The 26,955-nt window shown below is 51.1% G+C and overlaps 1 protein-coding gene across 1 annotated transcript in view; it reads left to right on the top strand.

Moving 5' to 3' along the window:
* The first annotated feature begins 435 nt into the window (after positions 1-435).
* LOC144250444 (NACHT, LRR and PYD domains-containing protein 4-like) overlaps positions 436-26,955 on the top strand; it is a 37,134-nt gene continuing 10,614 nt past the window's right edge. The window contains exons 1-9 of the mRNA XM_077793285.1: positions 436-715; positions 2,323-3,886; positions 5,091-5,252; positions 5,642-5,809; positions 8,403-8,570; positions 9,243-9,413; positions 12,056-12,226; positions 13,271-13,441; positions 14,039-14,117. Of these exons, the coding sequence (XP_077649411.1) occupies positions 436-715; positions 2,323-3,886; positions 5,091-5,252; positions 5,642-5,809; positions 8,403-8,570; positions 9,243-9,413; positions 12,056-12,226; positions 13,271-13,441; positions 14,039-14,117 (2,934 nt within the window). The remainder of the gene's footprint in view (positions 716-2,322; positions 3,887-5,090; positions 5,253-5,641; positions 5,810-8,402; positions 8,571-9,242; positions 9,414-12,055; positions 12,227-13,270; positions 13,442-14,038; positions 14,118-26,955) is intronic.

The following is a 26,955-nucleotide window of genomic DNA, read 5'->3' on the forward strand; positions in this document are numbered from 1 at the left end:
CCTGGAGATCCTCGGTCATCACCCACAGCCAGGGAGGGCAGGCCTGTGCCTGCTGTGACTGCCACCGTCTTTGTGTGGCAGCTGGCTGTGGCAGAAGGCTGTCTGTGTGCCCGGGGAAGCTTCTCTAATGGTGACCCTAGGGCTCTGTAGGGCTCCCTCCCGGCACCGCCTGAGCTGGGTTGCAGGCAATGCGGGTGGACAGGTGGGCCAGCGCAGGTTGGTGTCCGAGTCACCACTGCTCTCATACCCACGTCAGTGAGGAGAGGACAGGACGCAGTTGGGGGTCCCCAGCCCTCACCCAGGACCAGCACAAGGCTGTGCAAGGCCCTTTCCTCTGAGTAACTCGGGGCCACCCTGACGTTGCCCTCAGGCTGTCTGATTCCTGCTCCTTCCTGGTCCCCGTCTCTGAGCATCTTCCTCTCCGGCCTGGACGAGATGGCAGCGTCCTTCATTTCTGACTTCCGTCTCATGTGGTACTTGGATGAACTCAAGAAGAACGAGTTCCTGCAGTTCAAGCAGCTCCTCCAGCAGGAGACTGTGCAACGCGGCCTCCAGCCCATTCCCTGGGCGCAGGTGAAGAAGGCCAAGCGCCAGGACCTGGCGAGCTTGATGACCCAGCGCTATGGGGAACAGCCAGCGTGGGACCTGGCCCTCTGTCTCTTCCCCAAGATCCACAGGAAGGACCTCTGTGACAAGGCCTCCAGGGAGAGCTCAGGTGAGTGGTGGGCTCCTGGGGAGAGCGCAGGGGGCTGGGGCGCAGGGTCTCCAGGGGGAGCCGAAGTGGGGAGAGCTGCCCAGGCTTGGGGAACAGCCTCATCCCCACCTCAGGGGCAGAGAGGACAGGTGGGCGTGGTCACCAGAAGCCACCCACAGCTGGGAACTGTCCTGGGCCCAGCTCCCCAGGCAGAGGGCTGTGGCTGGGTACAGACTGCAGCAGTTGACAGCTGCTGCACCTGGCATCTGGAGCCAAGGTTACTGGTCAGGTGTGGTGGGGGGCTTTGGAAGGGCCCTGAGATGCGGGTGCCCAGCGGACTTCAGTGGATGCCCTGGGGGTGTATCATTTCAGCAGGCAGGGAGCTGTGGCCCCTGGGCTGCGCAGTCCCCGAGGCTCACAGTGGTGCTGCGCCCGGTCCTGTGACTGATCGGTCTAGGGTCTCTGCCTGTTTGCGCTGCCCGGTGTCCTAGGCTGGAGGTGGTACTGGGGCCGGTGGGGTCTTTCTAGAGTCGCTGAAAGGTGCCCAGATGGGGCTCTTCATGCTGGTCCTGCACGGGTGTCCCCGAGGTCCTGTCCTCTTGGCCAGCCGCCTTCCTCAGCTCCGGCTTTCCGGCTCTGCCTGTTTAATAGTGCTTTCCGCCACAGGTGGTCTCCCCGCCTCCCCCAGGACCCCCATTGCACCCTCAGGATAAGTCTCTGTCCTTGTGCCACCTCGCTCTTTCAGGGAGCGACCTTGGTCCTTCAGGGAGCGACCTTGGTCCTTCAGGGAGCGACCTTGGTCTTGGCTGCCTTCCTCTGTGGAGTCCTTGTGAGCTCTCTCTGGCTAACCTGAGAGCTGGCCCAGCCATCCCTGCTAAATTCCTTGGCCTTCATTTGTGCACTTCCCGCGTTCCTGCAGACCTCTGTGCTCTTTCAACCTCACCTGTCTGCCACCTAGAGGCAGGGTCCCCTCTGATGTCACTCAGCACCCCAGCCTTCCTGTGTCACCAGCGCCTGTGGCAACTGCAGAGCAGGACCCAGCCTCAGCTCAGCCTGAAGGGATTCTAGAAGGCTCAGCCCTTTTGTTGTTTGGCTTTTGATTGGCAGGGCAGAAGGTAGAAGTATCCAAGGACGGGAAGGCTCACCAGGATGGAGTTGGGGTGAATCCTAGGCCCTGTCACATCTAGTGCACCAGGCTCCCTCCAGGGAGACACAGGCTGTGCCAGTCTCTTAGACACAGTGGTCAGGCCAAGCCTTCCTCCAGTGCTAACCCTTGTTGTGCAGCACCACAGCCCAGAGGCAGGGTCCTGTCCCCACACAGAGCTCCTGCTTCGCATGGGGACACCCCTCCCTGGTTTGACGTGCATTCCACTCTTCAATTGGACGCCAGCAGGGCTTTGCAGTTCCTTGCTCTCCTGGCAGAGATGAACAGGTGTGTGTGGGGGTCTGGAGCTGGTCTGGAAGGCCTTGACCCTCAGGGCTGTCTGGTTGGTGGTTTAGGCTGTGGCCACAGCCTGCCAGGCCCTGAGGACATTGTTTCCCATAGGAGAGATTCGGGTTGAAGCCTTCAGATTGTGCGGGGGTGAGACTCTGATGTGCTGTGTTTTTCTCTTGCCCTTGCTGACCAGCAAATGCTTATCGAGCTCACATACAGGAGAAGTTCATCCGCATGTGGTCCAAGGACGCCTTTACTGAGATCCCTGGCTGCTTTGACCAGACATTGACCAGTGAAGAGCATGAAAGTCTGGAAGAGTATTTCACTCCAAGGGTACCCAGGAGGCCTCACACGGTCGTCCTCCGCGCATTACAAAGAATGGGGAAAACGAGGTTCCTGATGAAGGTGATGCTGGCCTGGTCAGACGGTACCCTCTATCGGGACAAATTCTCTTTCATTTTCTACTTATGCTGCCGAGAACTGAAGCAGCTGAGGGTGACCAGCCTGGCCGGGCTCATCTCCAGAGAAAGGCCCGATGACTCTGTCCCCTTGGCGGACATCGTGGCCCAACCAGAGAGGATCCTGTTCATCGTGGACAGCTTAGAGGAGCTGCTGTGCACCCTGACGGAGCCCGAGTCGGAGCTGTGCCATGACTGGAGGGAGGAGCGCTCAGTGAAGACGGTGCTGAGCAGCCTGCTGAGGAGGAAGATTCTCCCAGAGTCGGCCCTGCTCCTGGCTGCCATGCCCATGCGCCCAGAAGGTCTGGAGAGCAAACTGGACCACCCAAACATGCAAGATCTCAAACGCTTCCAGGACAGCCATGTGAAGCAGTATTTCTGCTGCTCCTTTGGAGACAGGGGCCGAGCCATGGCAGCCTTCAGCTGGGTGCAAAACGATGAGCTTCTCTTCACCATGTGCCACGTCCCCCTCCTCTGCTGGATGGTGTGCACCTCTCTGAAACAGGAGATGGAGCGCGGCAGGGACCTGGCAGCCACCTGCTGCAGGTCCAGCTCTGTGTTCCTGTCTTTCATGTTTCAAGCGTTCACACCCAAGGGCGCTACTCGGCCCAGCCAGCAGGGCCAGGCCCTGCTGAAGGCGCTGTGTTCCCTGGCCGCGGAGGGCATGTGGACCGACACGTGGGTGTTTGGCGAAGAGGAGCTCAGGAGGAACGGGATAGCGGACACTGACGCCCACACCTTGCTGGACCTCAGGCTCTTGCGGAAGTACAGCGAGTCGGGGAGCTCCTACTCCTTCATCCACATGTGCATGCAGGAGTTCTGTGCGGCCATGTACTACCTGCTGGACAGCCCCCGCGACCACCCCAGCCGGGCCGTGAGGCCCATAGAGGCACTGCTGCTCACGTACTTCAGGAAAGACAGAGCCAGCTGGGTGTTCCTGGGCTGCTTCCTGTATGGCCTCGTACATGAAAGTGAGCAGCAGAGGCTGGATGCCCTTCTTGGGATGCAGAGGTCGCGGGAGTTGGCGCCCCAGCTCCTGGGATGGCTGAGGAGCCTGGTGGAGGTCAAGGAGCCTGAGGAGCAGGTGGAGTTCCTGCTGCTCTTCTATGCCTTGTTCGAGGTGCAGAGTGACGCCTTTGCCAGCCACCTCGTGAGCAGCCTCCGCGAGGCCCACTTCCCCCTTCGGGAGAGGCCGGACTTGGCGGTTGCTGCCTACTGCCTAAAATACTGCCGCAGCTTGAGGGAGCTCACTGTCTCAGTCCCAGAAATCTTTCCGGAAGAGGGGGGACCAGACCCCATGTGAGTCCCTGCTGTCACTTTCTTTCCATCCTTTTTCAGAATCTGTGTGTGTGCTCACAGGGTGTTGGTGACGGGCGTTTCACGGGGATTGGGGCACTGCCTGCCTTTTCTGTGCAGTAGTCTTGACTCGTCTTATATATTACTGTTTTTCTTTAATTAAAAATATTTTTAGTTGGGGCTGGCGTTGTGGCTCAGCGGTAGAGTGCTCACCTAGCACCTCCTAAGTACATACATTAAATATACTTATTTTTATGTCCAACTACAACTGGAAATATTTAATGAAAATATCTTTACTTGTAGATGTTCACAGTAGCTTTCTTAATCTCATTTTGACTTGGTGCTGAGCATCCAGCCCTGAGCCCCCCAGGTGCATGGCAGGCTCCACCGCTGAGCCCCAGCCCTGGGTCCCTCCTCCCTCGTCTTTCCATGGTGCTCCTGGATGGGCCTCGTGTGCTCTCAGTGCACGGCAGCTCTCCTGGGGAGCCCGTGGCCTCGTCCCCGAGCCTGGCCTTTCCTAGCTGCACGGGTCTCCTCACCAAAGCAGCAATAAGGACTGTACTGAGGGAGGAGGCCGACCTCCCTGGGGCGCGATCCCTTCCCTTCCCTTCCAGGCCCTGGGCAGGCTTCACCCTGGGTCACTCCCTGGGACCAGGCTCCAGATCCCTGTCCTCCCCGCTGCAGACTAGTGCTGCTGTGTTCTGAAACTCCTGGTTGACTCGGTCAGCCACCAGGTGGACCCTCCTACTATGGTGCTGCAGGGAGGAAACGGGACACACAGGTCACGTCAGCCCACCAAGATGGCAGGGTCAGGATGGGGCCAGGGCCAAGTTGGAGGCCAGGAGATCTGGCTGGAGGCTGGCTCTGGCCTCCTGCCTCCTCTTTCCTCTAAGCAGCCTCCACTGGTAACAAGGGAGGGTCTCCCACCCCAGGACCTAGGTGGGCTATGGCCTTGCTGGGGGCTGTCTTGAGCTGGAGGATGCTCAGAGGCGTCCCTGGCCCTGCCCTGGTGTCAGGAGCCCGGGCCCTTGGGCAGCACAGGCCTGAAAGGCGGCAGCCTGGCCAAGGTCCTGGCCGAGAAGTGACCCCAGGAGGAGAGCTGACCTCGTTCTCCCCCTCTTGGGGTCCAAGCAGGTGACACTGTGCTCAGAGGCTGTGACTGCCTTGAGGTGACCTTGTGGAGAACCTCTCGTCTCTCCTGTTACAGGTCGAGCCGTACTCTCGTCTGGTGGCGCCAGATCTGCTCTGTGCTCACCTCCAATGAGCACCTCCAGAAACTCCGGGTGGTGGAGAGCAAACTCGGCAGGTGGACGCTGCTGATCCTGTGTTGTCAGCTGCGACAGACCACGTGCCCCGTGCAGAGCCTCGAGTGAGTTGAAGATGGGCCTGGGGTGTGGAGACTGCTGACCTCCCTGCCAGCCTGAGGAAGAGGCTGGACCCCAGGGAGCTGTCTCAGCCCAGCGCCCTGCTGCCCGGGAAGCTCTCCCTTGGTGGTCGGCCTGTGCGTGCATTGTGAGTCCCAGAGGCCCCCTGGGCTCTGCTTCCCCTAGAAGAAGGAAGACCCCATGGCTTCTTCTAGTTCTGCCAACCACACCGTCTCCAAACGTGGCCTTTGGGGGTAAACCCACCCAGGCCATTGGGTCATGGAAGTGGCCGATGGGTCATTTATGGCGCAGGGGTGACCACAGCAGGGGTTCAAGCTGCGCTGCTGGAGATTGGGTGGATCAGAATCATGCAGAGTCTCCTTTGCTTTTGCAGGACAAGAAATGTTTCCTTTTCCTGTGAGACCGGGATTTTCTTTGAGGTGTTCACCAGTAACCCAAACCTGCAACACCTGAGCATGACCTCCACCCAGCTCTCCCACGATGAGGTCTGGGTCCTCTGCAGTGCCTTGAGCAACCCGGTGTGCAACGTTCAGGAGCTGCTGTGAGTGCTGCCCGCCAGCCTCGGGGTGGACTCCAGAGAGAACTGGGCTACTTTCACGTGGGCATCTCTGTCCTATTTCCTGTCCCTTGGGTACAGAGGTCTGGTCTCCAGAAATCGAGACCAGGATAGTGAAGTTAGATTCTAAATCGAGTCGGGCGCTTTGCAAAACCCCAGTTCAGCTGTGGCACAGTCTGGGCACAACGTAACGCAGGAGAAGTGCTTCCGGTGCTGGTGGCTCAGTTTGGGGAGAGAGGGACACTGGAACATTTAGGGCAGGACCCCCTAAGGCCTGAGAAGTGGAAATTTCCCTCAATGGACAAGAACCTTTGGTTACATTCTCTGATCCCATGGGATTGGCCTACACCCCCAGGTAACCTTTTGGACAAATCTCCGATATTGCTGGTGGAAAGAGTCTAACTCGGGAGTGGACCACAGGGTTTCACTCTCAGGTTTCAAGATGGGAAGACTGTGGTGTTAGAGGCCTGGTGGTGCTCACCTCTGGCGATGGTCAGAGGCAGGAGAGGCTGGATAGTGACCAGGGGGGCCTGGACACCGGTCATGTCACCTGGACTTCCTGGGGAGGGTATCTTGGCCAGCACCTAGCCTCTCTCCTGGAAACTGTGTGCTGTCTCTTCTGCTTCAAGCATTTTTAATCAAACAAGGACTCATCCTCTTTGCTCTCTGGTGCCCACAACTTCAGGTCCTTTTTTTATTTTTGGTCTGAGGAATGAGTCCAGGGGCACTTAACCTCAGAGCCACGCCCCCAGGTGTTAGGCCCTCCATAAGCTGCTGAGGCTGGCTCTGATTTTGGGATCCTCCGGCCTCAGCCTCCCTAGCCCCTGGGATTCCGGGGCTGGCGGTAGGGGGCCCTCACCGTGCCCAGTGATGTTCACGACAGCGCTTTCTCTGCTGTTTTTTGGGGACTCCTGTCGTGAGCTTGAAGACCCAGATCCGTTTCCCGATAACAGCTTGGTCGGGGTACAATACGCACCCCCAAACGCCGAGCTTTGAAGAGTGAATCTAGAGGTCTTAGCAGAGGCTCAGGGGTGTGCAGCCATGAAGACCTTCTGATTCTGGAAGGTCTGTGGGACCTAGGAGGAGCCCCTACCCACGAGTGCATGCCCGTCCTCTGTGTCCATCCCCGGGACCCACGGACGCGCCCGAGGGTTGATGGATCTTCATGTTCTGCACGTCGTGTTTCCCTGGACTCACGGGCTGGGATCCTTCAGGAACAGTTGAGTCCCTGAGCGCCAGGTTGCCACCCTCCCGTGTTGCCCCGTCCGTGCCTCAGTCCTTTCCTGGCTCAGTCCGAGTCCCCTGCCGGGACCTGCTGCCTAGTTTCTGGTCTGCCCTGGACAGTGGTGAGGTTGCTCTGGCCTTTGGCTGTGCTGCTGTTGCCATGGCCTGCGCTGGGGGCGTGACGCCCTCCCATGCTGTCCTGCTTTGTCCTGGGCGTCTGTGTCTCCTTGGAGGGACGTCCACCCTCCCCGGAGCATTCGCTTTTGGAGCCAGTGCTCTCTGTTGTGCAGTCCAGAGGGTTCCTCTGCGTTGTGGGTGCAGGCTTCGCGATGTGTGAGCCATCTGGTTGGCACACAGCCCCGCTCTGTAGGGTCTCGGGGACCACCTCTTGTTTCTGTGCTCTCCTGTGTGTTTTGTGTAGCCTGCGAGAGACCATCGCCTACCCCAAGGTCTCAGATCATTTTCTGAACTTTTTCATTGTTGGGAAGTTTGGTCTAATGTGTTCTCGTTGTTGATGGGCTTTTACTTTTAGGTGGCGCTAGATTCAAACCCAGAACCTCACACATGATGGGCAAAGGCTCTGCCCCTGAGCTGCAACCCCAGCCCAATCATTTAGACTCTGAGGTTTCAATCTGTGATCCATTTTGAATTAGTTTGGAGGTAGGGTATGATGTGGGCCAAATCCTATTGTTTTCACTTCTTGAAAATATCTTGAAGCCACAGGCATCTTTAGACCCAGGAGCTGCTGCAGAATCACCCTGGGGAAATGTCAGGGCTGTGGTCAGAGGCTTGGTGGTCATACCTGCATTGACGTGCACCTGTGTAGGCTGTGAATGTGTCCATTCTGTCATCCGGGGGCTTAGTGCACGTGTGTGCCCACGCGCAGGGACAGCCCCCGAGATGGGAGTCACGACTACAGGCAGAGAACCCCCTTGGGCTGAAGTCTTCTGTGGGATGCTGTCTAGGAGAGGTCACCTATGCTGGGGAGGAGGGTGGCACTCTCCCTGAGCAACGCCAACCCCACCCTAGTGGGGCAGGAGTTGGAAAGGGGATGTGCTGGGGACAGCATCCTGAGTCCTCCAGGAAGACTGCCTGGTGTGGTGGGAGGCACAGGCTGGGGAGCAGGAGGGGCCTCGCAGGACACGGATCCTGTGTGGGGCCGCCCTGGGGTCAGGGAGGTGACTTGGTGGGTAAGCACAGAGTGACTGAGTCTGGGCCGAGCTGTGCAGACGGGGGCTGGGGGTGAAGACAGGATTCCCCAGGAGGCTCCATGAAGGACAGGCCCTGGCAGGACTAGCACCAGGGGCCAGTCCAGGCAGGGAAGCCCAGAGCATGTGGTGTCCCCTCCCTGCAGGCTTCAGGACTCGGGCCTCTCCGCTAAGGATTGCAAGGCCTTGGCCTGGATGTTGGCGATAAACAAGAAGCTGACGCTGCTGGACGTCAGTGATAACAAGCTGGCTGAGGGTGTGCCCACACTGTGCGCGGCCTTGTGCCACCCAGACTGCACCCTGCAGACGCTGGTGTAAGTGGACTGGGGTGGGCAAGGGACATGCAGGATCCCGGGTCTCTGCGCTCTGTCCACCAGCAGCAGGGCTTCAGGGCACCAGCTGAGGATCCACGGCTCGAGGTCCAGCCCTGGGTCTGCTGCTCTCCTGCAGTCACTGGGCCTCCAGGCTGCGGGCTGCCCCTCTGTGAACAGGAGCAGAAGCGGCCCCTGTGGGGACCCCGCTCCCACCTCTGCTCTGTTCTTTCCTGTGCCCCTGGCTCTCTCAAAGTGGCAGACCGTTCCTTGTAAGAAGCCATTAGAACCTGTTAGGATTCTCGAGAACCCGACAAGCTGAGGATCTGGTACCTGAGATGACCCATGCACGTCACCCTGCTCCTCACCCGTTCTCTGGGCAACAGCCTCAGGGGGCAGAAGGCTGGTCCCAGGACGGGGTGAGATGCAGAGTCAGAACTAGAACTGACAGATTCTCCCATCTGAGCTGTGCCTCTCACCCCTGGTTTTCTCATGAGGCTCTGTGTGTGTTTCTTCTTCCTGCCTGTCTCATGTAGGTAGGGAGCAGTCAAAGGGGACATTGGGTCCCCATGAGTTCATACACAGGACCACAGAAAGACCACCTTGAGCATGCAGGTGAGCCATCCTTGGGACCTCGGCCCTCACTTGACCTGCTGTCCCCTGCTTCCCCCCCAGGATGGCCGGCTGCCAGATCTGTGAGCACTTCTGCCCACACCTCTCTGAGGTTCTCCTGAGAAACGCAAACCTGAGCCATCTGGACCTCAGCAGCAACCCCCTGATGGACGAGGGAGTGGCACAGCTGTGTGAGGCCCTGCGACAGCCCACCTGCCGCCTGCAGACACTGTGGTAGGCCGTGGAGGGTGGCCTGGTAGCCAGGCCCTGCCCCTGGCTGGGGAGGCACCTGCTCAGGAAGGACAGTGTCTGTGCCTTTCCCAGGGAGGCTGAAGGCTGTCAGGCTGAGGTTCGGGTGGAGATGCTCCTGTGAACCTCAGATGAATATGTTGGGGCAGGTCCTTCAGGGGCGCAGGCATGGTGACCCAGGGAAGGGCCCTGTGGTGGGCAGAGCGTCGGCCTAGATGACGGGCCTGTGTGCCCAAGGTGAACCTGTGTCATCAGGAGGGAAACAGAGCCCACCCTCCAGGGGAAAGGTGGCGAGGGGGACCTACCCTCCATGTGGGGATTCAGGCTGATAAAGCCAGGGAGCCTCCCGACAGAATCCCAGGAAGCGGGAGCTCAGCGCGTCCTGATCAGGTGCCTCCCTGAGAATTCCAGGCTCCAGGGAGGAAGGGGGGAGGTTTCACCTGATCCCTTAGGAAATGTGAGCGTGAACCTCGTGGTCCAGGCTGCAGGGACCTTGGATGCCAAGAGCAGGAGGAGACGCGATCTCCTTCCTGCAGTGGTCGGTTAAGCTGCCGGTCAGTCTCTGAAAGAAGCCACTACAACCTCAGCACGATATTTAATAATGGGCGAGGAATAAACCTAAGCTGTAGTCTAAGTGTAGTCACGTGAGGTTCTGCCCAAATCCTTCAGACTGGATTAAAAATCAAGAATCCCAAATAGTGTCAGCCAGACCCCCGTAAAAATCCTTGGAACAATCCTCTGTGGGGGCAGATGATGGAGGACATGAGCCGTGACCTTGACGCACTCCAACTGGATCTTCCAAGGTCAATAAATTCAACCCACTGAAAAGAACCTAAGCTCCAAGGAGATCAGGAACAGTGGCGAGAAGACAAGAGAGAGGTTCCCCCAACCTCAGACTCGTGGGTCAAACCGTTGCGTGTTCTGCTTCAACAAAAGATCACCTTTCAACTCTGAGGAACAGGGACCCCGTGGAGCAGCAGACACTGGAACACCTAGAGATGAGGGTCAGTGTTCACCTCATAGATGCTTTGCACAGTGGGTTAGAACTAATGGAACAAAGAGTGGCCAAAGATGGGGCACACTTGCCCAAGAGGTACCGGGGACTGAACCCAGGGGTGCTCAGCCACGGAACTACACCCCAGTCCTCTTCTAACACTTGTTCTTGACCAAGGACAGGGACTTTCTAAATTGATGAGGGTCTTGCCAAATAGCCGAGGCTGGCCTCAAACTTGGGATCTTCCTGCCTTGGTCTCCCAGACCACTAGGGTTACAGGCGTGAGCCAGTGTGCCCAGCTCAACATTGTCTCAATTGCCAAACCACAGAGATGCAGGGAATAGGAGAGAAGAAGCAGATGGCACCGACAGCCGAAAGGGCCTGAAGAGTGCAAGTTCTTTGCTGCTCTCTGCAGAGGGCCACTGGTGTCCACCTTCTCCCGCAGAGTGTGCTGCCAGCCCTGCATGCTGTGTGAAATGTTGGAGTTGCAGTACACAAAGGTGAAATTGAGCAGGGAAGTTGAATCAGTTTACTAGCTGGATCACGTGGTGGCACACTCTCCTCATCCAAGCGGCTCAGGAGGCTGGAGGATCAGGAGTTGATCAGCAACTGAGCGAGGCCTTAAGCAACTCCGTGAGACCCCGTCTCTAAATAAGAAGGGCTGGGGAAGTGGCTGAATGGTTAACTACTTGAGGGTTCAGTGTCAAGTCCCAAACTAGTTAATAATACAGCTTACTTACCGGTGTATCAAGTGCTATGGCTCCAGTATGTAATCCACACAAGAATCAGTGAGGCTCTGTACATTTCTGTCCTGAGACTCTACCTGGCTTACACTCTGGCGCATCTCGGGACAGAGGAGCCGCCGTCCAGTGCTCGGCTGCAGGGAAGCGTGAACGCTTCCAAACCATGCACACAAGGAGATCAGCCGCCCGGTGTGGCTTAGAAAGAAGCCTGCACCAGCGACTCTCACTAAACCCTCACGGAAGAGCAGTTTTGTTAGAGCGTTTGCATACGGCAAAGAGAAGAGAGCCCCACACAGACAATGGAGGACACGGTAGTCTGGATAGCAGCGACACCTGGACCGTGGGAAAGGACAAGTGCTGTGTAGTGCCCTCTGTGAAATGCAGAGGCACTAAGAAGCCCGGCAGCAGCAAGGGAATTCCAAAACTCTGTTGAGGGAATTCACCCTGATTTGTCCCAGCATCAGAATGGTCAGGGGGAGGGTGGGGCTCGCAGACAGAGCTTAGGCTGGGCAGCTGCAGGGCCCTGGGCCCTTCCCCTCCTCCCAAAGGAGATGCTTAGAAAAAGGTCAGTGCGGGCAACTCTCTACGAACTGGTAAAAAGTAAGAATCTGCCTAAAAGACAAAGTCGGCATTCAGACCTATCCCTTTAGTATAACTCTTGGAAAATTATGAATGTTTAGGAACTTCCTCCACCTGGTGAAGAAGAGGTTGATAATGAAATTTAAATGTGGAGGACTGTCGTACACTCTCCTTCCAGGACATGGTTATAATGGTTCTTAGTTGTGGTTCTTCTCTCCCTGCGCCTAGTCTATACTGAGCCTTTTCGGCCTCCTACAGGCCTCGGGAGGTGCACGGGATAACAGGTCTCTGTGTTGGCTGTTGCCATACAGTTTGCAGAGGTGCGGGATCACTCTGAAGATCTGTCAGCACTTGGCTCTTGTCCTTGAGAGCAACCCAAACCTGAGAATCCTGGATGTCGAGGGCAACAACATAGGAGATATCGGCATGGCGTTCCTGAGCGGAGGTGTGCTGCACCCCCACTGCAGCTTACAGGAACTCAGGTGGGTGCTGGGAAGCCACGGGTGCATCCTCACGGTGGCAGAAGGACAGGCTGATGGGCAGGAGGAGACTGAGGGCAGCCGCACCTGGCTGCTGGTACACACCCATCCACCCCACTGTCCTGGGTGGGAATGGCTGGTCTCACCCTGGGCTGTCGGGCAGGTTGGCTGGCAGCTGGGGACGACCCTGAGGCAGCCCACATCTCATTTAATGCTTAGTTCAGCTTCTGACACAGCATCTGCATGTGCTCATCAGGCTGCCCTAGCAACGTGCACAGACCAAGAGACGGAGATGCCCTGAGCTCATGTCGCTGGGTTCTGGAGGCCTCTGGAGGCCGGGAGTCCCAGCTCAAGGTGCCCAGGGCTGGTTCCTTCTCAGGGCCTGCAGGGAGGACGGCTCCAGGCTGCTCCTTGGCTCCCGGTGCCGCCTCCTCCCTGTCCTCAGTCTTCCCTCTGGGCCTGTGGGCACCTGGACTTCCTGTTCCTGCAGGGACACCAGTTGGAGCCCGCTGGGGTCCACCCTCAGTGCCTCCACAAAGACTGTCTCCAGTGCCGTCACACCTGGGCTGGGGTTGCAACATGGGCCCTCTGAGGGGACACAGTGCAGCCCTGAGCAGCGCCTTGGGGGTTCCACGAGATCAGGAGGTGTACCAGGCTGGTGTGTTGGGTCCCCCGTCCTCCCAGTGGCTAGGGAGCCTGAGGCAGGAGGATCACAAGTTCAAGGCCAGCCTCAGCAACTCTGGAGAAGTTCTCTCCAAGTAGAAGGGATGGGGGATGTGGGGCAGAGTAGAGCGACCTTGGGTTGGACAACCAGTGCAAGAGGAAGAGAAACCTAGCAGGCATCCGAGGGGAGGCCAGAACTGCAGAACCTTGCTTCCAGGGTGCCAGGTTACTACTCAGAGTGAGGTTCTCAGCCCTGGTCCCTGTCCAAGGGCTGGGGAAAGGGCTCTATCACAGAGGAAGGGGGAGGCCCAGGGGCTGCCCAGTGAGCCTGGGCGGTCTGGCTGGAACCACCCAGGGCCGCTCCTCTCATCCTCTCTGTTGCAGCCTGAATTCCTGCCAATTGACAGGAGAAGGCCATAAGATCCTGGCTTCCATCGTCGCCTTCAGTAAGAGTCTGAATGAACTGGACCTCAGGGGCAACCCCCTGGACAACAGCACCTTTCGAGTGTTGTGCTTGGCCACGTTAATGCGTGGGCGAGTCCTGCGGAAGCTCAGGTGAGCTGCATGTCGTCTGTGTGGGCTCCCCTGCGCAGCTGCTGGGTACAGGCTCACTGCTGCCACATGCAAGTGAAGCTCCTGCCCAGGTGTCGCAGGAACAGAAGGGTGAGTTTAAAACCTGTTCCCAGCAGCAGGTGGGAGGTGGGAGCCCATAAAGGGACTTGGCTATGTGTCCTGAGCCTTGGGCGTCTGCATTCAGTTCTGGCCCCATGTGTCCAGCTCGAGTCCTGGCAAGGCTCTTGTCCTCTCCAATTACCATCTTCTCTCTGCCAAGTAGCAGTAATGGCATGAGGCGGGGTTGAGGATGTGCGTCCAGTGACCCAAGTACGTTGGAACTGAATGGCCAGCACTGCTCTCTTCCCACTCCCTGGAGCGTCTTGCCAAGATGCGCATTCAGGGGACACTACATGGGGACGGGGTTCACGCCTGGGAGTGGCATACGGAGGCCTCTCAAACAGGAGACACATGTGTCCACAGAAGAAGTAGGACACAGGGCCCCGACCTGTCATGTCCGAGTCAGTGTGTCATAGGGTGCAGGCGGGGCCCAGAGAATCACTGGGCCTTGGGTCCTGTCTGCACCGCGTCTGGTCACAGCTCAGAGCTGACGAGGTTCAGCGTCTTGCTCCCCAGTCGTGGGGATGTGGAGGTGGCTGTGAAAATGGAACAAGATGTGGTGGGACACCCAGGCCACAGAAATTGTTACCATTTTGTCTCTGTAAAGCATGACTCCAACTCCATTGGCTTCTCGCCCCCAAACCCCGGGTCTGTGTGTGCCTGTGTGTACGTGAGGGTGTGCGCGTGTCCGTGTACTGCGGCTTCCGACAGCAATGCTGGTCAGTGGCGTCTAACTGGCAGCCTGAGATGGGATGTGGTCCAGTTGTTGAGTTGACGTCACAGAAATTGGCCACGCGACAACTGGGGTTTGGGAGGGTGGAGTCCAGGTGTTGAACACTCACCAGCCTCCTTCTCTCATCACTGGGCATCTGTCCCTTGGAGCATCCCAGGATCTCTGCACTCTGCCTGGAGGAAGTGAGGGACCCAGGTGAGATTTTCAGTGTCACTGACACAGGGCTGTTTTCTGTTCTGCAGAATAAGCAGGGCTCCGCCAGAGGAAGGTTCCTTCTGCGACTTGAGACGGGAAAACCCACCTCCCTGCGAGATCTCCATAGATTAGTGATGGAGCACCCATGGGGAACAGGCTGCAAGCCCATCCCCGCCACCCTGATTCCCGCCCCCTCCTGGGGACAAGTGCAGGGGACAGCGGGGCCTGGCACAGAGGTGTCCCCTCCCTGAGGCACCGAGCTCCTTCCCTTGTGTCCTGCAGGGTATGGTCTTTAATTTGTTCTGTGGCCTTGGAGATATGGCTGAAAGGGTAGAAGATTTAGTGAAAGGGTCTCTCTTCAAGGACATTTTCAAAACCCAATAAACTACCTTTTCTTAAAGCCCTTGGGAAAACCCTGAGATGGAATTTGTCACTGGTGAATGACAAGCAGGAGCGCGGGTTACACATGGCCGCCTCTCAGGTGACTTGGGAAGGTGCTGGCCACACTGACCGCCTTCCTGACAGTTCTTCTTGGTCTAGGGGCTCTTTTCTTCTCTCCCTGACAAAGGCTTTCTGCAAACGCATTTCCACACAGTCCTTCCACCTCACACTGCAAGTGGAGGCAAACCGAGCCTGTCCCTCCCTGTCCCTGAGCCGCAGGCAGCCCTGTCATGAGATGGGTCACTGCCTCCAGCACCTGTCCTGTGCTCAGCTGCGTCCAGCAGTGACCGCACTGAGCTTTTCATGCCTTACCAAGACCACGCTGGGGACACTATGCTGCAAGCCCCCTTCACTGTTAGTGTGTCCTGTGAGCACAGATGTGCACTTCAAAATGGTGCACACCTGTGCTCCCAGGGACTCAGGAAGCTGAGGCAAGAGGCTGGAGAGTTCAAGGCCAGCCTCAGCAGGTTGGCAGTACCCTGTCTAAACAGCAAAAAGGGATGTTGTGTGTATTGTTCCACAATAAAGGGGGGAGGGGTCTGAAAATCATGAAGGGATGATTGGGAAAGTAGAATGTCCCACGGAAGTGGAGAACAGTCCACTCGACCAGCGCAGGGGTAAACTAAAGGTCACTCAAGTGAATGTACTAGGACGCCAAATAAAACAGACACAACTTACCTTTAAATCACGCTTCAGGACGGTTCCTCTGCTCTTGGCTTCAAGCTCCCCAAGTGGGACACTGAGGAATGTCACGAGAGGCCAGCGAGAGAGCGAACACTTTCAAAAGTGAACTTTTATTCGGGGGACCCTCATTCTTTAGAGAATTCAATCCAAAAAAGGTCAGGAGGGGCAGGGCTACAAGGACAGGTCAGGTAATTCCACCCCTGGGCTGTGGAGTCCACACCTACTCAGGAGGACACCTGCTGCTGCTGCCAGGAGGGGCAGCCTCTGCCAGAAAGGCTGCTGGGGACAGGAAGGAAGTGAGACCCTCAGCTCCCACCCAGGACACCAATCAGCTCAGTGTGGAGGGAGGCATCAATGGAAGGCCCACAGCTGACACTTGCAGAGGCACATGCAGGGCCAAGTGCCTGACATCAGTCTGGGCAGAGAGTGAGGCACTAATGGGCCCTAGAAACTGTCTGCCAGGGTGACAGGGAAGAAGGTGGCTGTCCCCTGCCCCAGGACACTCAGTGCTCCCCCCTGTGCAGGCCAGCAGCTGCCACACCCCCTCCCCTGGGCTTCTAGTTACCTGTGGGCAGGTAGGCGGGCTCTCACGTCTACAGTGCACACAGCTGGACAGCCAGGATCGACTCCTTGGTGCAGAGCACGTCACACAGGGCGCCTGAGGTGACACCTAGAGGCAGGGACCAGGAAAGGGTCTGGACTTGAGGACAGTCTCCCATGGAGCCCAGCAAGGTGGAGTGCCGAATGCCAAGTGCCAATGTCTCGGCTTGGCACAGAATCAGGAGGCACCACATAGCTTTGTAGGTTCAAACAGCAATTCTTTATTCCCGATCTCACACCAGCCTCCACACACGTTCAGGGGCAATTCCAATATGTCCGATCCCCAATCCTACTCCACAAGGCTTTTTTCAAATCCCCTTTGAATCTCACGAGAACTCAAGGAGAACAAGCAGCAGGAACACCCTAATCCCAGCAGCAATAATCTTCAACCTCAACTTCCCTAAAACTCCTATTGTCACGCCCTAAACCCAAGGACGGGGATACTTCCTGCAGGAATACACCCTAATCCTGGATCCACCCTGGTGATTGAGCAGGGTCACCTTTCTCAAACACACAAGCAAGGTCGCAGCAAATTTCCAAGGCAAGTCCATTTAACATGGGGTACGCTGGCAAGGATTACGATGCGTCATACCTACTTGGTAATGGCCCTCAGCAGTGGAGGTCCCCAGGGGTCCCCAGCACCGCAGTGCAAGAGCCCTGGAAGGCTAGACTGTGGGCAGTCGTGGCCCAGGAGGCTGTAGCTCCTGCAGAGACCCGGAGGGCGGGCAGCAACTCCTGATCCTGGGGCAGACTCTGGCGGGACCAGGCAGGCAGAGGGTGCCCAGGGAGCCCTGACCACCTCTCCGACTGCCAGAGTGTCAGGGACCAAAAGGGAGTTCTCCTTCAAAGAATAGGCTGACAGTTACAAGAAACAGCCCCCTAGGAGACATCTCGCCTGGGAGACACACTGCAGCCATCCATCTCCCTGAGACATCCTACGGCCATCTGTCTTCCTGAAACATCCTGCGCTATCTCACCTTGTGAAGACTTTTAGCAACTGCCGATAAGAGAGCTCCCCCCATCCCCAGCCCATAAATACCCCTGTGTGAACAATAAAAGTTTGCAGCTTGATCAGAACTTTTGTCTTGCTGTCACCCTTCGTGTCTCTTGTCCCTTCATTCCTCCCCATCTAGGTTCGCTGCCCACGTTGATGTGTCCTGCCGGCCGGGGCATTTGGCGCCCAACGTGGGGCTCGAGCCTTTGACTGAGGGGGAACGCCGTCCTCCGGGAAGACTTGGCCAAGCGGGAGCGTGAGATCGCCTCGGCAGACACAACCGAGAGACAGATCTGGGAGGAGAGCGAGGACGACGCAAGATGCAGCCAATAATCTGTGTGAGGATCCTGCTTAAGGCACTTCTGTTGAACAGGTTTGTACACGGAGGCCTTGGCCCTCCACCTTCCAACATCAGGAAGTACCTTTTTGGCCCTCCCTGCGAATGCAGGGGAGGATTTTGGACTCAGGCTCCCACTAGTTGGACCCAGACTGCTGACTGCTTGACTAAGGTGGCTTACCTCCGTGCTGAGGTTGACCATAAACTTGGAGGATTTCATCAGCCTAAATGGGTATGTGTTAACAACCAAAGATTATTCCCCCCAGTACAAGCAAAGCTCTCCAAAATTGTTCTGCATCTTGTACGCATACCCAGGCGATGCATGTCTCTTGTTATGCGTCAGCCTCAATTTGTGTTAACAAGAAGGGAGAACAATTTTTTGAAGCCACCCTAACCAAAACTCATGCAGCAGGGGGGACCGCTATTCATTATACTCCCTTTCTCTTTGACCGGGGAGGAGAAGGCATATACACCAAGCTACAGTCAGCTGGATGCCAAGGCACTGTCGGTAAACCTTCCTGCTGGCCCATTAAGGCCCCTACAGGGGTCTCTGATGGTGGAGGACCCACTGATGCTGTCAAGCATCTTCAGATAATCAAACTTTTGAAACCACAAATCCCTGAGCTCACATATCATCCCTTAATGCTGCCTAAATCCCAGCTCCCAGATTTAGATACCAATACAGTAGATATTTTGGGAACTACCTTCTCCTTGCTTAATAATTCCAACCCCACCCTTGCTGGTGATTGCTGGCTCTGCATGACAACAGGAGCAGTTATGCCTATGGCGGTTCCTATTAATTCTATCATAGACAATGATAATACATGCCAACCCGGATTTCCTTTTCAAGTACAGCCTATAGGCACTTTTACATTATGTCTTGTAGGCGCGATGCAAAATAATACCTATGATATTGATGTTGGAGTTACTTCCTTTGGAAATTGCTCAACAGTAAAAAATTATTCCTCACCCACCCCATCTCTTTGTCCCCCCAATGGCACAGTTTTTATGTGTGGAGGAAACTCAGCCTTCCCCAGGCTTCCAGCGAATTGGACCGGTGGCTGTGTTCTTGCCTTATTACTCCCTGATATAACTATTGTCCCAGGAGATGAACCACTACCCATTCCTAGCCTAGACACCTTAGTCAAAAGACACAGGAGGGCAATACAGGCCTTACCACTCCTTGCCAGCCTTGGAATAACACCTGCTGTGGGCACAGGTACAGCTGGCGTAGGCACACCTATACACTCTTACCGTCGCCTATCTCAGCAACTTATAGATGATGTACAAACTCTATCAGGAACCATTAAAGATATACAGGACCAAATAGACTCCCTGGCAGAAGTGGTCCTTCAAACAGACAAGGCTTAGATTTGCTGACAGCTAACCAGGGAGGTATTTGCTTGGCCCTAGGGGAACGATGCTGCTTTTATGCCAATAAATCAGGCATAGTACGGACTAAAATTAAGCAGCTTCAAGAAGATCTAGAAAAGAGACGAAGGGAACTATTTGAAAATCCCCTCTGGACTGGGCTTAATGGATTTTTACCCTACCTTCTTCCACTATTAGGCCCCTTGTTGGGTTTACTTTTAATAATGTCCATAGGACCCTGCATTATAAACAGGCTGGTTCAATTTATTAAAGAACAGATTAATATTTTAGCCTCTAAGCCCATACAGGTTCACTATCATTGTCTGGAGATGGAAGACCGCACTGCCAACATTTAAAAGGGTGCTATACCCTTCTCACAGGCTTATTTCTTAAGTTTACATCCCCACAGATCCTCCTTTCTTAAAAGTGTCCTTTTACCTGAATTCAAACAAGACCAAACCAAAAAGTAAATTGTATGATATTTACTAATTACTGGCCAGTCATTTTGACTCTTGTTTTTTCCTTAGATTCTGTATTTTTTGAGCTCATGGACAAGTTAATGCTTTCTGATCAGTTCTATTTTTGATCAACTGTGGAGTTTTTAAACATTGCAATGGAAAAAAAAAAACTACAAGGCCTTGTGTATGTGTTACACTCATGTTATGTGTTGTATGTCCTATGTCTGTGTGTGTGTATGTCCATATATCATGCAGTTATATGACAATTGGCAGATATACAAAGAGCGCTCAGAAAAAAAAAAAACAAACAAACAATGGATCCAAATATCTTTGATTCACGTGATTCAAATGGTTCAATTTAAACTGGGTAAACAGATAAAAGTAAAGATGTCTTTAAAATTAAGCTTATAAGTTTTTCTAGGTGTTCAAAAATAAAACCTAATAAAATGTTGATGTCTATGAAATAATTGCTTAAATTCAGAAATTTACAAGTATTATTTCAAAAAAAAAAACTAAAAGGTTCCAGATATGGATTTAATAGAGGGAAAATGTGTTTCTGGATAAAAAAAGTCTATATGATTAAGTTAACAAAAGGGTTTAAGCAAGTGATAAAAAAGGTCTGTGTAAATTGGTTATATGTGTAAGTTTTTAAAAATTATACAACTATGGTTAAACAACAACTGTTATTTTTTCAATATTGTAATGTTATTTCTTTAAGAGCTAAACTCGGTCAATATAAAATCATCAATGTAATTATGGTGCTATTAATTCATATCTTCCAGGTATAGAAGTCTGTAAGGTAGAAGCTTCAAAAGAGCATTATATCAAGCTGGTGTTCTGAAGTTATATGGTAATTTTAGGCTTAAAAAAAAAACATGTTGGAGATTTATTTATATCATTTGTGTTCTCTAACTGGATTTGTTATCAATAAGATATGTAAAGTTCCATGTTACTTTACACTGAGATACAATTTAAATGTATTTTCAAGTTAATGGGAGCCTAATCTGTGTGAAGGTTTTATTGTACAACACAAAAGTACTTTGCTCCTTAAAAAAAAAAAAGGGGGGGGGTGGGGGTTAGAAGTTTTCAGCCTTTAATTCATGTTTTAGATGTGATGTGTTAGCTAATGTTCATGTAAACTTGAGCAACAATTTATGAAGGCTTTGTAAAATGATCAGCTTCAGAACTATAGTACTTAAGATTTATAAAGAGCCCTGCCTTGCCTGAGATAAGGCTCTATGTCCCGTCTCACTACATGTGAGAGCGACTATGAAAGAAGCAGACCAGATTTCAGTACATTTAAAAGTCGTGTCCAAAAGTTGGTTCTTGTCACGATTACCAGGATCTCAAACAGGGGATTATAATGTATAACTCTGCCAGAATTCAAGGTAGCTATTACATAAACTAAATATGCTTTTACCCTAGTTAATTTTAGTTTGTAGTTTGCTTATAGGTGGTCTAAGGATTGCTTGTTGCTGTTTTACAGAGGTACTGATTTAAGAACACACAACCTGGGCTAATTTAAGATAAGGAGTTATCACCTACAGGATAGAGAGATAGACATTAAAGCCCAGTACTATTAATATAAGGCTGTTAAAACTTATTTGCTGGATGTTTAAGATTAAGTTCTAAAATTAAAGTTAAAAGGGCCAAGAAAACCAATATTTGGCTCTTGCCCTCAGAGTCAGTCTGAGTCAGGGAATAGGGGACTTCTCCAAAGGGCTCTGCAACCGTAGGCCACATAACCTCCTGAACAGGGAGATTAATGAGACCAGTGGAGGACAGAAAGCCAATCAGTGCATTTGCTGTGAAGAGGAGGGTTACCAGAAAAGGGAGACATCCCTGATGCTTCCAAGGGAAGCCACATGGTCAAGCAAGGCCTGGACCCATCCTAGCGCAAATGGCACTAGCAGAACTGAGAAGCTGCTGTGAAGTTCCCGAGGATTTCCAGAGTAACTCAGCTGACTTAACAATAGGTAGAAACAAAAATCAGTTTGACTTGCTTCATCTTAAACACTTAGCAAAGACAGTCAAAGCCTAAACACTGCTATTCCTGGGCATTTTAAATGATAATAATAGTTAAATGTAACTTCCAAAAATTAGTAAACTGGAGGCTGCAAAAGAGATTCTCAGACAGGAATGCCTAATAACCATCAAAAGGGACTGCCAGAATAGTTTTTAGGTTAAGGCATTTATTTCTAACCTACACAGGAAGGCTTAATGTTTGCTAGTATGTATCCAGCCCTAAGTAACAGAATTAAAGATTTCTCTATTAGACATAGGCCAGTAAGGTATGGTCATATATTTTATATAAGTAAGGGGGACCAGAGAGCTCTCTCAGCCCATGCAGGAGGCTGGGCAGAATGCAGGCCTGAAATCGTGGAGGCCACCTAGAGTGACCGCTTCTGCAGGAGAACCCCAGGGAAGCGCCCATCGCAGACAGGAGACTTCAGGAACCAGCCAGGGCAGCTCCAGCCGCACCTGCTCAGACACAGCGCAGGCCACAGAGTGCCGTCAGCCACAGGCACCAGGACTCCACCTTTAAGGAATGGCTTTCAGTTGGCAGTCAGAGAGCCACCAGAGAAAGGTGTGAGGACTGGAAAGGGACAGGCAAACCCGTCACAGATGATCTGACTGCAGAGAAGGAAACCCACAAGTCTCCCTAGAAAACCACCCTGACAATAAGAGAGTGGCACACACGGCGAAATTGAACAACAGCTCTGAGACATGATTGGCACAATCATTGGCGGGCGAGGGTGATTGGTCATTCGTAAGCGGGTTACACATTCAAACTGATTGGTTCGGGCCCTGTGAGGAACTGCACAGGGCCCTAGGCTAAACGGCCAGTAGGGCGTTGTTTTAACTATCTCAGGAATCTGGGTGTAACAGAGGAATTTAATAATACCTAATCTTTTACATTCAAGCTTTCCAGCTTAGAAACTTTACCCTTTCATTCCCCACTCCTTTTTCTGACTACTTTTAATCTTAAAAGTAATGAGTCATAATTATTGGGGAGTCTCATTTTTCATCTCTGTCAGTGGAGCATAGTGCCTTCCGATTACCACGAGTTGTCCTGTGTTTCCTGGAATCATTTTTAGCATGGCCTCCATTTTAGATTTCACTCGGTATTAGACCCGGATTTATCTAACTACACTGACTACCTAACTTTAAATCTGGCTTCATTCCCCCCTCTAATTTGGGAACTCCTTACTGCTGTGAGGAAGGGGGACGAAGATGATCTTTCTGGCTTCTTCAGGCTGAAAAGGGACGGTGTGGGGCAAGCAGTTTGGAGTCCCCCTTAAAAATATCGGGTCTATCGAGTGGTCCATGCTAAAAGTCCAATTGAGAAGTAATAGGCTGGAGGGCCATTCGAGTGATAGGTGGTCTATAAGAGAAACAAGAATTCATTAGTACTGGAACCAGATCGATGCAGCAAGAAATGCCACAGCACAGGAATATGCCAATGAGTAAGTATAATGGCCAAGACAAAGATCAACAATGTTTTCTATCAGGCAGTACCAGGAACTAGGAGTTAAGATACTGTTTCCACGACAATGTTGCTGAGGACATGGCTTCTGAGCATGTAATTCTTTAAGGAATTTGTCACATTGTCAAAAATGTCAGGGATGTCAACACAACAACTAACATTTAGGTTTACAGATGTCTTTTCCCTTAAGATATAGTCTAATAATTTAATGCCATCTGATCCTGCAAAATCCTTTTACTGACCTCTGTGTCTAATAGAGAAATCTTTAATTCTGCTACTCTGGGCTGGATAACCATACTAGCAAACATCAAGCCTACCTGCGTTGGTTAGAAATAAAGGCCTTAGACTAAAACTACTCTAACAGTCCCTTTGACAGTTATCAGGCATTTCTGTCTAAAAATCTCTTTTGCAGCCTCCAGTTTACTTATTGTTGGAGGTTACATTTAACTATTATTATCATTTAAGATGTCCAAGAACAGCTGTGCTTTGGCTTTGACTGTCTTTGCTAAGTGTTTAAGATGAAGCAAGTCAAACTGACTTCTGTTTCTACCTTTTGTTAACAGTCAGCTGAGCCTCCTGGGAGTCCTCGGGAACTTCACAGCAGCTTCTCAGTTCTGCTAGTGCCATTTGCGCAAGGATGGGTCCAGGCCTTGCTTGACCACGTGGCTTCCCTCAGAAGCATCAGGGATGTCTCCCTTTTCTGACGACCCTCCTCTCCACAGCAAATGCACTGATTGGCTTTCTGTCCTCCACTGGTCTCATTAATCTCCCTAATCAGGAGGTTATGTGGCCTAGAGTTGCAAAGCCTTTTGGAGAAGTCCCCTATCCCTGATTCAGACTGACTCAGAGGGCAAGAGCCAAATATTGGTTTTCTTGGCCCTTTAATTTAACTTTAATTTTAAAACTTAATCTTAAACATCTAGCAAATAAGTTTTAACAGCCTTATACTAAGTACTGGGCTTTAGTACCTATCTCTCTATCCTGTAGGTGATAACTCCTTATCTTAAGTTAACCCAGGTTGTGAGTTTTTAAAGCAGTACCTCTTTAAAACATTAACAGGCAATCCTTAGACCATCTAAAAGCAAACTACAAAACAAAACTAACTAGGATAAAAACATATTTAGTTTATGTAATAGCTACCTTGAATTCTGGCAGAGTTATACATTATAATCCCCTGTTTGAGGTCCTGGCAATCGTGACAAAAACCAACTTTTGGACACAACCTTAAATGCACTGAAATCTGGCCTACTTCTTTCATAGTCACTTTCACATGAGATGGGACATAGAGCCTTATCTCAAGTAAGGCGGGGCTCATCATAAGTCTTAAATACTATAGTTCTGAAGCTGATCTTTGCTTTTTAGACATCATTTTACAAAGTCTATATAAATTGTTGCTCAATCTTACATGAATATTAGCTAACACAATATAATATCACATCTAAAACATGAATTAAAGAAAGGCTGAAAACTTTTAACCTCTTGTAGGAAAGTAGCAAAGTACTTTTGTGTTTTACAATAAAACCTTTACCCAGATTAGGCTCTCATTAACTTAAAAATACATTTAAATTGTGTCTCAGTGTAGAAAGCAACATAGAACTTTACATATCTCACTGATAACAAGTCCAGTTACAGAACACACATGATAAATAAATTTCCAGCATGTTTTTCTCTTTGAGCCTAAAATTACCATACAACTTTAGAACACCAGCTTGTAAAGCTTCTACCTTACAGACTTGTATACCTGGAAGATATGAACACATTAGTAACATCACAATTGCATTGATGATTTTATGCTAACCAAGTTTGGGCTTTTAAAGAAATAACATAGCACAATTCTCTAAAACAACAGCACTCGTTTAACCAGCTGTTTAATTTCTTTAAGATTACTTGTTCAAAAACTTACACTTATAACCAACGTACACAGACCTTTATCACTTACTTAAACCCTCTTAATTACTTAAACTCTTATCCAGAAACACACTTTCCCTCTATTAAGTCCATACCTAGAACCTTCTAGTTTCTCTCTCTCTTTTTTTTTAATCTGTTAACCTCCTTCTGTTCACATTTTGAAACAATACCTGCAAACCTTTGAATCTAAGCAGATTATTTCATAGACATCAACATTTTATTAGGGCCTTTTTGAACACCTAGAAAAACTTATAAGCTTAATTTTAAAGACATCTTTATTTTTATCTGTTTACCCAATTTAAATTGAACCATTTGAATCACGTGAATTAAAGATATATGGATCCATTTTTAATTTTTCATGAGCGCTCCTCATCTGTCAATTGTCATATCACTGCAGAATATATGGACATACACACATACAGACATACCGACATACAACACATAACAAGAGTGTGCACACATAATAGTGAAGGCCTTGTAGCTTTTCGCAGATGAAATCTCCATTGCAATGTTTCAAAAAACTCCAGTTGATCAAAAATAGAACTTATCAGAAAAACATTAACTTGTCTGTAGGAACAAAATCATGAGCTCAAAAAAAAAAAGATACAGAATCTAAGAAAAAAAGCAAAAATCCTAAAAAATTAACCGGCCAGTAATTAGTAAATGCCATTCGATTTACTTTTTGGTTTAATCTAGTTTGAGTTCAGGTAAGACATCTTTACTCCTTTTTTTTTTCCCTTGGGCCAGATCTGTCTCCTATTGAGCCTCAGGCTTCTTCTATTTGCATATTAACTCAAGTTCTGGCTGAATTCTGGAAGGACCTGGGAAGACCAGAATTCTGAACAGAAACTTTATGCCTAAGGCATTTTAACCATAAGTCACATTTTTTTTAAAAGTTTAAGATACAATTTACAAATTTTTATCTTTATCTTCCTACACTAGAAAAACTTGCTCACACAAAACTGAAAATAGGATCCTTCTTGATAATATAAAAGCCACCATCAGAAGAAGTACCTTCAAGATCATTAAGCCACTTTCTTTGTTCTGAAGTTCCTAAAGTAGTACTAAATTGCCTGAAAAATTTTAAAAGAGAACCACACACTACCATGTATATCCAAAATTAAGCTTTGAAAATTCCTAAGACTAATTAATTGCTAATTAATGTCATTTAATAAACCAGACCAACGTTTTAATTCAACACTTTTTGTTAAATCTTACACACTGAGAGAAACAGATACCAAAATCGTAATTTACTATCCTTGCCCAAATCAATGCACTGTATACCTAGTGAAATCTCCTTAGGCTACCCAGTTCAAAAATTGATAAAAAATAAAACTGAATGATTGGGAGTTACTTGCCAACTTGGAAGTAGAGTTCTTTTAATTTTCTATCCTAAGTATCTAAGTTCTCTGGCATGAATTGTCTGAAACCACAAACTAAACAATTACCTAACCCTAACTTTTAACTGCAAGATTTTTGAGCTTCCATTTAATTATGACTCCTATCAGTGGCACCTTAGATTTCCCATGAGTGGACAAGATGTCCTCACATAGGGGCTGCCAATGTCTCGGGTTGGCACAGAATCACGAGCCACCACACACCTAGTAGATTCAAACAACAATCCTTTATTCCTGAACTCACACTGGCCTCTACACAAACAGGTTCTGGGGAAATTCAAGTTCTGCCGCCAACTCACCTACTCCATGAGGCTTTTTCCCGATCCCATTTTAATCTCACCGAGAACTCAACGGGAACAAGCAGCAGGAGCACTCTAATCCCGAAGCAATAATCTTCAACTTCCAACTTCCCTAAAACCCCTATTGTAAACCGGGAATGCCCTAAACTCAAATTATCTTAAACCCGGATACTTCCTAAAACCTGCAGGATACACCCTAATCCTGGATCCACCCTGGTCATTGAGCAGGGTCACCTTTCTCAAACACACATGCAAGGTCACAGCAAATTTCCAAGTCAAGTCCATTGAACATGGGGTACACTGGCAAGGAAATATCGATGCGTCATTCCTACTTGGCAATGGCCCTCAGCAAGGGGCAATTATAGGTGTAAAATCAAGGGTCTCAGTGTGACTGACTTACTGCATTCAGTGTCCCTTCTTTTTAAGTAAACAGAGGTGGCTTAATCCTTAAGATGTAGATAAGGACTGAGGACACTCCCCAGAGCTAAATGGC

Source organism: Urocitellus parryii, chromosome 15 (assembly GCF_045843805.1).
Source record: "Urocitellus parryii isolate mUroPar1 chromosome 15, mUroPar1.hap1, whole genome shotgun sequence".
Lineage (NCBI taxonomy): Eukaryota > Metazoa > Chordata > Mammalia > Rodentia > Sciuridae > Urocitellus > Urocitellus parryii.